At 39.8% G+C, this 12,428-nt stretch overlaps 1 protein-coding gene across 1 annotated transcript in view; it reads left to right on the top strand.

Moving 5' to 3' along the window:
- The window catches only part of ZDHHC17 (zDHHC palmitoyltransferase 17), a 128,071-nt gene that overhangs the window by 47,951 nt on the left and 67,692 nt on the right, over positions 1–12,428 (top strand). The window contains exons 5-6 of the mRNA XM_084635334.1: positions 222–366; positions 12,107–12,171. Of these exons, the coding sequence (XP_084491460.1) occupies positions 222–366; positions 12,107–12,171 (210 nt within the window). The remainder of the gene's footprint in view (positions 1–221; positions 367–12,106; positions 12,172–12,428) is intronic.

The following is a 12,428-nucleotide window of genomic DNA, read 5'->3' as shown; positions in this document are numbered from 1 at the left end:
TAGTCTCATACTTGGTTGTTCACATATTTGCAGAATCAGATGCATAGTGATCATCGTTTTCAAAGGAAAAGTTGTCTTAATCTTCAATTCAGAGTGATATAATGATATAATTATTTAATTAATTAAAAATGTTGGAATTTAACATTTTTCTTATCCAAATATGTTACCAAATTTTATATATATAATTAACCAGGTGTGTTTGTGTTCACTGTTATGTTTAGACAGGGTCACTTATCCATGGTTGTACAACTGATGAAGTATGGTGCAGATCCATCACTAATTGATGGGGAAGGATGCAGCTGTATTCACTTGGCTGCCCAGTTTGGGCATACATCTATTGTTGCTTACCTGATAGCAAAGGGACAGGTAAATTCAAATAAAATAACACATTTTAATAAATAGACTCCTAAAGAGAATATTTCAGTAGTAAGAAAATAGTTAAAAACTGTGCTTACAATTTGAGTAATGTTCTGTCGTTTTGGAAACTGTAATGTCTTTTTGTATTATTACTGTTTTGTAGTTTTAGACTACTGCATTTTAATTGAAGCATATACCATCTGTTAACAGTTGTGCGAGCACTTTAGCTTTTGTTCATATGTGTTTAATGCCAGTATAATATGTGTAAATACTAGTGAATTTATATATTATTTTCCTTACTTTCATTGAATGTCATTTTAATTAAGTATATTTCACTTATCCACAAATCTCCAAAACATTGAAACCTCACGTAAACAGCCAAACAAGGCAAAAGAGGCATGATGATATCATGAGACTGAACATTTTTGTTTTAGCTCCCTGTACACCTTTGTGCATACACCCAACAAAACAATTAATAAAACAATCTTCCCATCCTTGCTGTGGGATGTGTCAATACATCTATAAAAAATAATTTGCTTCTCAGATTAACTCATCTAATGTCCCACCATCCTTCATTTTGTGTGTCTGAAAGGTGGTATTAAACCAAAGTCACCATTAGTATTTTCAAAATAAATTATAGATAAGGCTAAGATTTTTTTTTTTTTTCACAGAGGTTGCAGAAGTCACGGAATCTTGTCACGGTTGCAGAAGTCACGGTGACTTCAAGCAACCTCTGTGAATTCAGCCCTAGCGGCCGGGAGTGGTGGGGGGACCTGAGAGCGGTCTCTGCAGCTGCCAAAACCTCTGCTGGCAGTGTGGGGACCCTGCAGCTGGGCTCCCCATTTTGTCAGGGATATGTTTAGTAAAAGTCACAGACAGGTCACGGGCTTCCGTGAATTTTTCTTTATTGCCCATGACCTGTTTGTGACTTTCACTAAAAATATCCATGAAAATATCTTCGCCGTAATTATTGGCTAGCTTGCACACATGACTCAGCACTGTTTTGTTCTTGGTAGAGGAGAGTTCAGGTATGGTCTCCATAACTCATTTAAAAAAAAATCCCCTCTTATATTTTTTTACTAGGTACTTCCAATTGTGTATCTTTGTTATGCTGCTGTTCATTCAAATCAGTCTGATGAAATTTAACATGACCATAAAAGTCAGTTACAAAAAATTAGTCTGTTACCACTTACGCATTATGTAAAATATAAGTTGAAATAATTTTAATAACATCCCAGCATTACATACTATAACCCATTCTTTGTAGTAACAATCTTTTAAGCAATACAACAAAATCTAGTGAATCTAACACCTCTATCCCTGTAGAATCGGTGTCTTTGTGCAAATAATCCTATAGCTATTAAGTATCAGCATATTGTGTAATTAAAAACAATACATTCCAGGTAAATGCTCTGTAGCAGGCAATGACTATCCAGGCATAACTGAGCTCCATCAACCTGTTTTCTACTTTATTCTTGTTTTCTGGCTGCTTTGACCTTGTAAACATATACAGTATACTCCCATTTATCCAAAATTCTATTATTCAAACCTCTGCATTTTCTGAATCCCGTTCTTGTCCACCATGTATCGCATGCTGGGGCATAAAGAAGGGATTCAGATAATGTGAAGGTTTGGATAATAGAACAGAGACCCCCTGAACAGGACTCTGAGGAAGAGGCGGAACTCCCGGCCATGAAGGAGGTCACCCTGCTGCTAAACAGCTCTTGCAGCGGCCCAGGGAACCCTCTGCATCCTGCTATCATGGGAGTGAATGAGTAGGACCATGACATCAGAGCTGTAGAGGGCTCCCTGCCCTGCTGCAGGGCCAGTGACACCCAATCCCTAAAGGCACAAGATAGAGGGAAGACTGAAGTCCTGGCAGGGCAGAGCAGAGTCCCAGTCCCAGAGTCTGTGCTCTGCCCCATACTTTGCCCCTGCAGAGACTGGGTGTCACCAGCCCTTCAATAATTCAGGGAGCCTTCTGCAGCCCTGTTGTCAGGGGAGTGAGTGAGTGGAGCAGGGCAGAGTAGAGACCCCTGGCCAGGACTGCAAGGAGGAGGACGACGACGAGGAGACTCCAGCTGCTGGGGAGGCTATCCCACTACTGAATGGCTTCTACCCTCTTGATTATTCACACTCTAGTTTATCCAGATAAAACCCGTGTCCCCCGTGCTATTTGGATAATTGGGAGTATATTGTATTATATTTAGTTCCTTTATAAAGTAGCTGAGATGGAACAGCAGATGGTGCTGTAGCACAGATAACTATCTTCAATCTCATATTGCTGTATATCAATCCTTGCCTCATATTTACTTTCTGCTTAGATTCTGCTGTATAGTGACAACAGTAGCAGAAAATGGTCTTGGTATATTCTTTCTAACTTTTAAAATACTTTTTCAAAGCTGTTGCTTTCAGTAATCAATTTTTAGGGCTGTCAAGTGATTAAAAAAAATAATTGTGATTAATCGTGCAATTAATCATGCCATTAAACAACAATAGAATACCATTTATTTTAAATATTTTTGAATGTTTACTACATTTTCAAATATATTAATTTCAATTACAACACAGAATACAAAGTATACAGTGCTCACCTATATTTATTTTTGATTAGGTATTTTTACTGTAAAAAAACAAAAAAAAAAGTATTTTTCAGTTCACCTCGTACAAGTACTGTAGTGCAATCTCTTTATTATGAAAGTTGAATTTACAGATGTAGAATTATGTACAAAAGAACCTGCATTCAAAAACAAAACAATGTAAAACCTTAGAGACTACAAGTCCACTCAGTCCTACATCTTGGTCAGCCAATCACTCAGACAAACAAGGTTGGTTACAATTTGTAGGAGATAATGCTGCCTGCTTCTTGTTTACAATGTCACCTGAAAGAGAGAACAGGCATTCGCATGGCACCATTGTAGCTGGCGTTGGAAGATATTTATATGGCAGATGTGCTAAAGATTCATGCGTCTCTTCATGCTTCAACCACCATTCCAGAGGACATGCTTCCATGCTGATGATGGGTTCTGCTCGATAATGATCCAAAGCAGTGCGAACTGAGACGTTCATTTTCATCATCTGAGTCAGATGCCACCAGCAGAAGGTTGATTTTCTTTTTTGGTTGTTCAGGTTCTGTAGTTTTCGTATCAGAGTGTTGCTTTTTAAGACTTCTTAAAGCATGCTCCACACCTCGTCCCTCTCAGATTTTGGATGGCACTTCAGATTCTTAAACCTTGGGTCGAGTGCTGTAGCTATTTTTAGAAATCTCACATCAGTACCTTCTTTGTGTTTTGTCAGTCTGCTCTGAAAGTGTTCTTAAAACGAACATGTGCTGGGTCATCATCCGAGACTGCTATAACAAGAAATACATGGCAGAATGTGGGTAAAACAGAGCAGGAGACATACAATTCTCCCCCCAAGGATACAGTCACAAATTTAATTGACACATTTTTTTTTAACGAGCATCATCAGCATGCAAGCATGTCCTCTGGAATGGTGGCTGAAGCATAAAGGGGCACACAAATGTTTAGCATATCTGGCATGTAAATACCTTGCAATGCTGGCTACAAATGTACCATGCAAATGCTTGTTCTCACTTTCAGGTGACATTGTAAATAAGAAGCAGGCAGCAGTATCTCATGTCAATGTAAACAATCTTGTTTGTCTTAGCGATTGGCAGAAGAAGTAGTAGGACTGGGTGAACTTGAAGGCTCTAAAGTTTTACATTGTTTTGTTTTTGAGTGCAGTTATGTAAACCCCCCCAAAAAATCTGAATTTATAAGTTACACTTTCACGATAAAGAGATTGCACTTCAATACTTGTATGAGGTGAATTGAAAAATACTATTTCTTTTGTTTATCATTTTTACAGTGTATATATTTGTGATCAAAAATAATAATACAAAGTGAGCACTGGGTACTTTGATTTCAATTACAACACAGAATACAATATTGAAAATGTAGAAAAACATCCAAAAATATTTAATAAATTTCAATTGATATTCTATTGTTATAAGTGTGATTAATCACAATTAATTTTTAGTTAATCGTGTGAGTTAACTGCGGTTAATTGACAGCCGTACAATTTTTATTAAACTGTTTGTGTAGTTAAACAGATAAAGTTTGTTATACTAATCACTATGCAGTAAGGTACACATGAAGATGTTGACCAAACATAGTAGATAAACGTGTGTTTGAACAGCATAAATGGTGTAGACAGAAATCAATAGAATTTTTATTAAGGATCTCGCCCTGCATCAGAAAATTCCATAATCATGCATTTTGTTAATGAATTTTTGTGTGTGTGTGTGTAAAACAGTGACTTTTGGTAAGGCTTTTTATGTATGTGTAATATATACACAGTGGTTTTTCTTTCAAAAGTCATTGGTTAAAGCAGCACTGTTGGGTTTAAAATATATATTTATTGCAATCAAACTACAAATTTATAAATAAATAAATAAAATCTTGTATATTAGTTGCAAAAACACCAAAGAAATGTTTCTTTATAATTGTTACATACTATATAAATAATAAACTTTTATTACATATGTAATATATGTATAAATATATAAATTTATTTCAAAAGAAACTGTGTGTATAGGGAGGTGTGAGTGTATGGATGTGTAGCTGTATTTTATTTCTTTTGGAATTAAAAATATCCTCATGGAAACATTTCTCCTGGTCATGAGTTTTGTAAAAGATTATTACTACTAAACCTAAAAATTGTGCCCATTTTGCCTTTACAATGTCTATTTAATATTACATGAAGAATCTGTAATCTGTATTAATTACTCTGGCTATTTTGGAAAACAGCTGAGAAAATGAAGTTGAAAAATTAAGCATTGTGCCTGCATATGTTATCAAAATCCATAGTAATTTAATCAATAAACATTGTGGTGTTATGTATTTAGGTATGTTTTTACATATTTATGGTTATTGAAGTTAAAATACTATTTCATGTTTTGTAATAGAGAAAGATAATGGAAAATTTACAAAACCACACTTCTATGTGTATTTTAAAAGCAAAAATTTTATACAACCTTTTATGAAACTATTCTGCCATTGCACTTGTAAACTCCCATCCTGTAAATGGATGCAAGTAACTGCGCATACGACTAGCCCCATTGAGTGAGTTCAATAGGAATACTCAGATCCAGGAAGTTAATTACTCATTTGCAGAATTGATGCCCTGCAGTCACTCAGCTCTCCCTGTGTTCACTCTGGTTCCCACCTGCTTCTTTATGGCACTGTCTGGGAATGGAAATTGCAATTACTGTTGCCCAGATAGGATCCTTATCTTGTTACTTGTGAATTTTGACCTTCCTCTACCAAGTGCTCAGTGTCTCTCCAAGACTCCTGTCACTCGCTGTCCACAAGTATCAGAATCTACAACCCAGTTTAGGTTGTCATAGATAAAAACAGATTCTTTCTACAGATCAATGAAATAGAGAGGAAAAACTTGAAGCAAGGTGGTTTTAAAATAAAACCACTGTACTTGTTTATCTTGTCACTACATAAAGTGGTACAAACCAATTTCAAAGGTTGCTTACGTAAATTGTTGAAAAATCATGAAGACGTTGCCAAGCACTAATTCATTTTTTTAACACTCATAGCTGCAGTACTGCTCAGAAACTCTGATTCTGAGCAGTGCCAAGGACTACTTGGCGGGTGGAGTGTGTGTGTATGTAACCTTTGCACTCATGAAGCTTGGGCCCTGTGTTTCTGGGCTTGGCCCTCTTGCACAACTAAAGTAGCTATGAGGCTGCTCTAAGCATTACTGGATGTCCCTGGCTCCAAGGACCATTCTGGCAGCCATGGATCAATGGGATATAAGCATGCCCCAACCCTCGTCCCTTTTCCCCTGGGCAGTTCCCACTGCACCATTAGGAGTAAAGATGTGTGGAAACTGGAATTTTTTCTTTGAGCGATTTATCCACACAGATTCCACTCTGGGTGCACATGTAACTCAGGCGTGTGAGGTTGGATTCCTTTGAATAGCAGTGTCCACTGGGTCCATGCTTCTGCCCTGAGTGCACTTTCGCTCCCTGAATCTGAAATGATAAAGTGTGGGCCAGCCGCAACCTGCACTTAGTTCCTTTTTACTGCTTGTGACTGTTAGACCTTGTAATATCCACATTCTTTGATCTTAGCAAGTAGCTAGCACAATTCTTTCTCTCACTAGGAAAAGTTTGTTAGCATTAGTTCTTGTTGATAAATTTTCTTTGCCCATTGCTTTGAAGTACTTAATTTTAGATACAGTAATGATAGTTCCCACTTCCATTCCATACAAGAGATCTCTCCTTTGTGCAGAGCCCCCTTGTACAGTGGTTAACCCTAAGTCACCGGCGTTAAAGATCTACTCCTGTGACATTGCTATGCCCATGAACAACAGATGCTCCTTGTGTCTGCTGTCCTTTGAAGAAGGCTGTGCTCTCGAGTGCTGCTTAATCTGCATGTCATACTTCAAGAGGACTCAGACGACAGAGGCAAAGCTGAAACTCTTCTTCTTGGAAAGATGCAAGCCTCATTGGATCCGGGTAGACCTTCAGAGACGCTCCAGGTGTCTGGTCAGCTCCATGCTGCCTATGCCCTGATGAATTGAGATGCCACTCTTGGTGGCTTTTCATAAGACCCACTTGTCAGCCGCATAGATGATGTGTTCAGAAACGGGCCCTAAAAAGCACCGCTTCAGGGACCAGGGCAGGCACCAATCCCACTCTCCAAGCGTGGGATGGAGAAAGCCTCTCCTAAGGCTTACTCCTCCAAAAGCCTTGAAGTGGAATCCTATACCAGCGCCCCAGCACCAAACCCAAAGTTGCTGTAGATGGCCTCTTCCTACACCAAGGACAGTGCTGCCTCCGGGTTTGATAGAAAGACACAGACTTTGGCACCAAATGTATCATCATTGAGCATCTTGGCACTGTTCACGCAGGCACTGGGAATTATGGCACCAAGTGTCTGTGTAATCAGATCTCTTTCCTTGACTTCAGTTTCAGCTGTGTGCCAACTCTCTTTGTCGGCACCACTACCCTCCACAGCACCAGTGAGACATCTCTCTGTAAGAATGGTATCGGACTCGCCTCTCATTGAGAGGCTATGGGGGGGTAGTTGCCCACAAGATGGAGTACACCTGATAGATCTGCCCCATTTTTGGAAGAGGCTTACGTTTTTTCTTTTTCCCCAGAGGTACACAGCAGAGCTTCTTCTCCGGAGTTGCTCCCACACCTCTGTGAGTGTCACAGTGAGAATCCGGCAGAGAATCTAAGGAAGAATATTTGAGGGGCACCAGAAGATCATCAGGGATCCATAGAGCACACCCCACCTTCTACCCACTCAAGAGCCATCCTCATTATCCCTATCAATTGAGGCTATACTGGTCCCTCAAGTGGGGGTGAATCCCTATTCCAGGAAGGTGGCTTTATCCAGTCTTGAGAGCCAGGTCCCTCTTGTCAAAGAAGCAGCTCCAGTCATCTCGGGTTCCACTTCAGTATTGAATTCAGCTTCTGGCAGGTGAGGTTATACTACTCTCCAGCAGTATATCAACCTCCAGTCAGCTCATTCTGTCCAGACAGAGTTGGTTAAGCCTCCATCCACCACTTCTGTGGATGAGCTAAAGGGACTTGCTAAAAAGATTGGTGGAGATGCTGCTTATCCTGTGGCAGGTTACCCAGGAGAAGCAACACAGACTTCTGGGTATAGTGCAGCCTTCCTCTATGGGACAGTCAGCCATGCCCATTAATAACAGACTGAATTGGCCAAAGTGATTTGACATAGGCTGGCCTTGGTCACATCACATCAAAAAGTGCTGAGAGATGTCTGCTGTAAGGTTGGAATATTTTCACCAACACCATAGTCCTCATGAGAAGTCAGGCTGGCTATGCTGCTTTAAGACCATCCCTTGGGAGAAAGACCAGAAGTTAGACCTCTTTGGGAGAAAGGTGTACCCCATAGCAAGCTTGCAGATGAGAGTAACGAATTATCAGGAGCTGTTCCCCAAATACATTTTTTTTTTAATATGGGACAAAGATTGCAATTTTATGGACAGACTCCTGAAAAACCAGCATGAGGAAGTGAAGTCCCCTTTGACAGAAGGCCAGCTCACAGCCTGAATGCCTCTCCAAGGAGCACTCAGTGTATCAGACAGAACAGCCAGGACAATGGTAGATGCCATGGTGATGAGGAAGTCTGCTTAGTTTTAAGGCATTGGGAATTCCAAGGGAGGTCAGGTTACCATTGAGGGCCCCCTATTCAAGGGCAATTACCTCTTTAATAGTGGTACATATGAATTGCTCCATATACTTTAAAGACTCCAGAACAACCTTAAGATTCTTGGGCCTGTATGTCCCAGCCTCCAGGGAGGAAGAATTCAAAACAGCAACTGTTCTACCGACAGAGACCACAATCTCAGTATGGTACTAAGCAACTGTCCGAGGAGACCCTGAGGAAGAAGCAGTGATTTTACGAGAGGCAACCCTCTGCTTCTTCCTTGGTTGCTTCACAACTTGGGGCTTCGGGAAAGAACCAGTTTTGATGTGTGTGTTGAGACTGTGGCTGGATCACTTTCACATCTTTGTTCGTCCAACACTCCTTTTGGCAACCGCCTGGCATGGGATAACCTCAGATCTGTGGCTCCTTCAGATAATCAACAAGGGATATCCTATCCAGTTTCAAAATGTTTCTGTCCGCTCCTCACCCATCCTGTCCATCTTCAGGAACCCTTCTCATGGGAGACTGTTTAAGCAAGAAGTGGACTCCTTCATTCAACTAGGATGGGTAGAGGAAATGCCACAGAGTTCAGAGGCAAGGGATTTTATTCCAACTGTTTCTTAATCAAAAAGAAGAAAGGGGTTGGAGACCCATCCTTGATCTTTATCTCAACCTTCTTTGCTTGTTTCAAATTCCATATGGCTACCCTTGCTTCTGTGATTCCCCTCTCTGGATCCCATGGACTGGTGGATCTCATGGTGCTCTGCACCTCCTAGGCTCCAGAACAAACTGGCGGACTGACTCATCAGAGAACCCTCAGTTGTGCCTCAAGATTGCAGCCCTCCTTAAGCGTCTTGCACAAATAGGGATTTACAAAAGTGGCCCTGTTTGCACCATGACACAAGTGCCTCAGCCTCTGCTCCAGGGAGACATGAGCCCAGGTTTCCTTTTGGATGCCTTCCTTATTCTGTGGGCTCCTGGTCTATTATACCTCTCTTCATCAATGCCCATGATACCCAGGTTCTTCAGGAAATTGAGGCAGTACACAGTTCAGGTCATTATGATAGCACAGACATGGGCTAGACAATTTGGTACTCAAACTTTATTAACCTGTAAGTATGGAGACCCATGACCTCGCTGGTCCTACTGAATCTGGTCTTGCAGAACAATGGTCCAGTCCTGCATCCAAATCAGACATCCCTGAATCTGGCATTTTGGATGTTAGCTGGCTGACATCTGTAGAAAAAGCTGCTCGGCTGTATTCTCAAGACATCTTGGTCCAAAGCAAGAAACCCTGAACCAGAGTGACATACAAAGCCCAGTGGAAGAGATTTTCTGTGTGGACAAGGCACCATTGGATTTCTCCAGTAGCAGCTCCAAATCCAGTTGTACTGGTCTATTTACTTCCTTTAAAATTATAAAGTGTATCCCTCAGTTCAGTAAGAACACACCTGGCAGTGATCTTTGTGAGCCATCCTCCTGGACATGACTACACCTCCCATGGTGGCAGAATTCCTCATGTTTTCCTGTCATCAGCGCACTCTGCCTCTCCAGCTCCCAGAGCTGGCTGGGATGGGGGTACGGGGGAGACAGGCAACAGACAGTGGGGGCTCTGTGCTTCACTAGTCCTAGGGGAAAGCTTTTATCAGTTTCACTAGCAGAAAGTGAAATTGACAAGAGCCTTTTGGACAAGCAGCCAAGAGGCAAACATTACAATTTTCCTGTTGGAAAATCAAAACTTTCATATGGAAAACTTCAGTTTTGCAAAAAGGACATTTTTAGCCAGAAATTTTTGACCATTTGTAAATGACTGGCGTATTCATCCAGTTGATGGCCTTTAGACCCTTTTAGAATGGTTTGTTGTCATACAAACTGAGATTTACCTTCTTTGCAGTTAACCTAAAAGCATAGCTGATCATAAACATAACTATAGAATACTAAGTATTAAAATTACTTAGGAGCCAACATTCATATTTGACAAGTTGGACACCATCTATCACAGATACAAAAAGGGAAATTAGGTTGTTTGAATTACATGTTTCTTATGGTGCAGTTTAAGGCAGCCCACATTCAAGAATTGAAGGAAAATTAGTTACAATAATGTCAAACAGCCCCAGTGGCTCAAAACCAATAATATAATTTATTTGGTGGTGATACAAAACCAAAAATATTACAGGAGTTGGGCTGGGGATCAAGTAACTAATTGGTCACGATACTTACTTTTTTTTTTTTTTAAAGTGTCAGCCAGACTCCAGACATTGTAGAAGGTCAGTCAGTTATCCTTCTAAGCAAATAGCTTGTTCAAATTTTTAAGAGAGAGAATATAACCAGTGATCTATGATATGTATTCTAGGGGTTATGTGTGTGGGCATATGTACACATAATATCTATTTTGTTTTAAAAAGCGATTTTTTTTGTTGTTGGATATAACATCCTTTTCCTACCAGTAAAGTTATTAAAAGCAGAACGAGGGGGGAAATAAGGTATTTTAAGTATTCAGAAAATAAAATGGCTGCTAATCTACAAAAATGAAAAAGAATGAAAGCATGTTCTTACTATCCATTTAATGATTGTCCACACATAATTAAACACAAATACTTTACATTTAGCCAGTATTTATCATTCTGAGAACCTAACATTGTCACTAACTACATTCTGTTGCCTCATTCATTTCATCTAGCTAAAATATGTTATTTATAACATGGTACTGTTTAGAATTGTTATATTTAAAAATTTCCATGTAAGGATTCTTTCTGCCAGTTAAAAACATTCGCAAGTGCACATTACTGCAATTTCGCTTTTTTTATGGACTTGCTCACTAATTTTACAGTTAATGTTACTTGTTCCAGTATTCCTCAACAATAGTTAATACAAATATCCTGGAGGAGAGAATGTTAATTCAATACTGATTTTTGTGGATACAAAACCTGGCGTTGTAAATACAAAAGATGTATTAAAATGCAGAAGTGCTTGATTATGCTTCCTGCAGGCATTCATCAAATCTTAAATATTAGGGCATTATCTTATTTATGCCAAGCACAGAGGGGGGAAAAACGTCTCTTGCTCCCAGGTTTTGCAATGCACAACTTCATTATATTTTGTTTTCTTGTGAATCATCAGTTTGGCTATGTCTGTACTGCACTGCAATAGGCACTATGTGGGTGTGAATTGCAGCACCCGCCAAAGAGTTGTGCTGTAATTCACCCATGTGGGCAGTGTTGGTATGAACTAAAAGGTACGTGGTTTGCATTAACGAAGGCCTTTCCAGACCAGTACTATGTTAATACAAACTAGGTATCTTTTGGTTTGCACCAGCAGAGATGGTGGGGCAGTTACAGCACAGCACTTTGGTGCGTGCTGCAGTTCATCCCCCTGTAGTCCTAACCGTGGGGCTGTGTAGACAAGCCCTCAGTGTCTACATTGAAGATTGGATACCAGACTTAAATGACCAATATCTGATACAGCATGGCAAATCCTCTGTTCCTATAGTATACTGAAATTGTAGCATTTTTTACTTCTCTCACTAATGCTTTTCTTTTTATCAGGATGTAGATATGATGGATCAAAATGGAATGACACCTTTAATGTGGGCAGCTTACAGAACACACAGGTAATAAACTCATTATAATACAGACCTGTTCAAAGCACTTTGCCTTAATCAGACAATATAAAATACAAAAACAAACAAGTCACTATCTTTTTAGCTAGCTAAATTATTCCCATAATGTCATCAACCCTACTATAATTTGCCTGATTTATGACAATTAGTGAAGAAGAGAGGGCATTGTTTGTTTAACATTATTACTGTGTTTTCTTCCCTCTCCTTCCTCTGCTGCTTCTTCTATAGGAGTTGTGTGATGATGAGGA

The sequence above is a fragment of the Lepidochelys olivacea genome (genome assembly GCF_965140295.1).
Source record: "Lepidochelys olivacea isolate rLepOli2 genome assembly, chromosome: 1".
Classification (NCBI taxonomy): Eukaryota; Metazoa; Chordata; order Testudines; family Cheloniidae; genus Lepidochelys; species Lepidochelys olivacea.
Note: the sequence above shows the minus strand (reverse complement) of the source record. Positions and strands in the feature narration are given on the sequence as shown.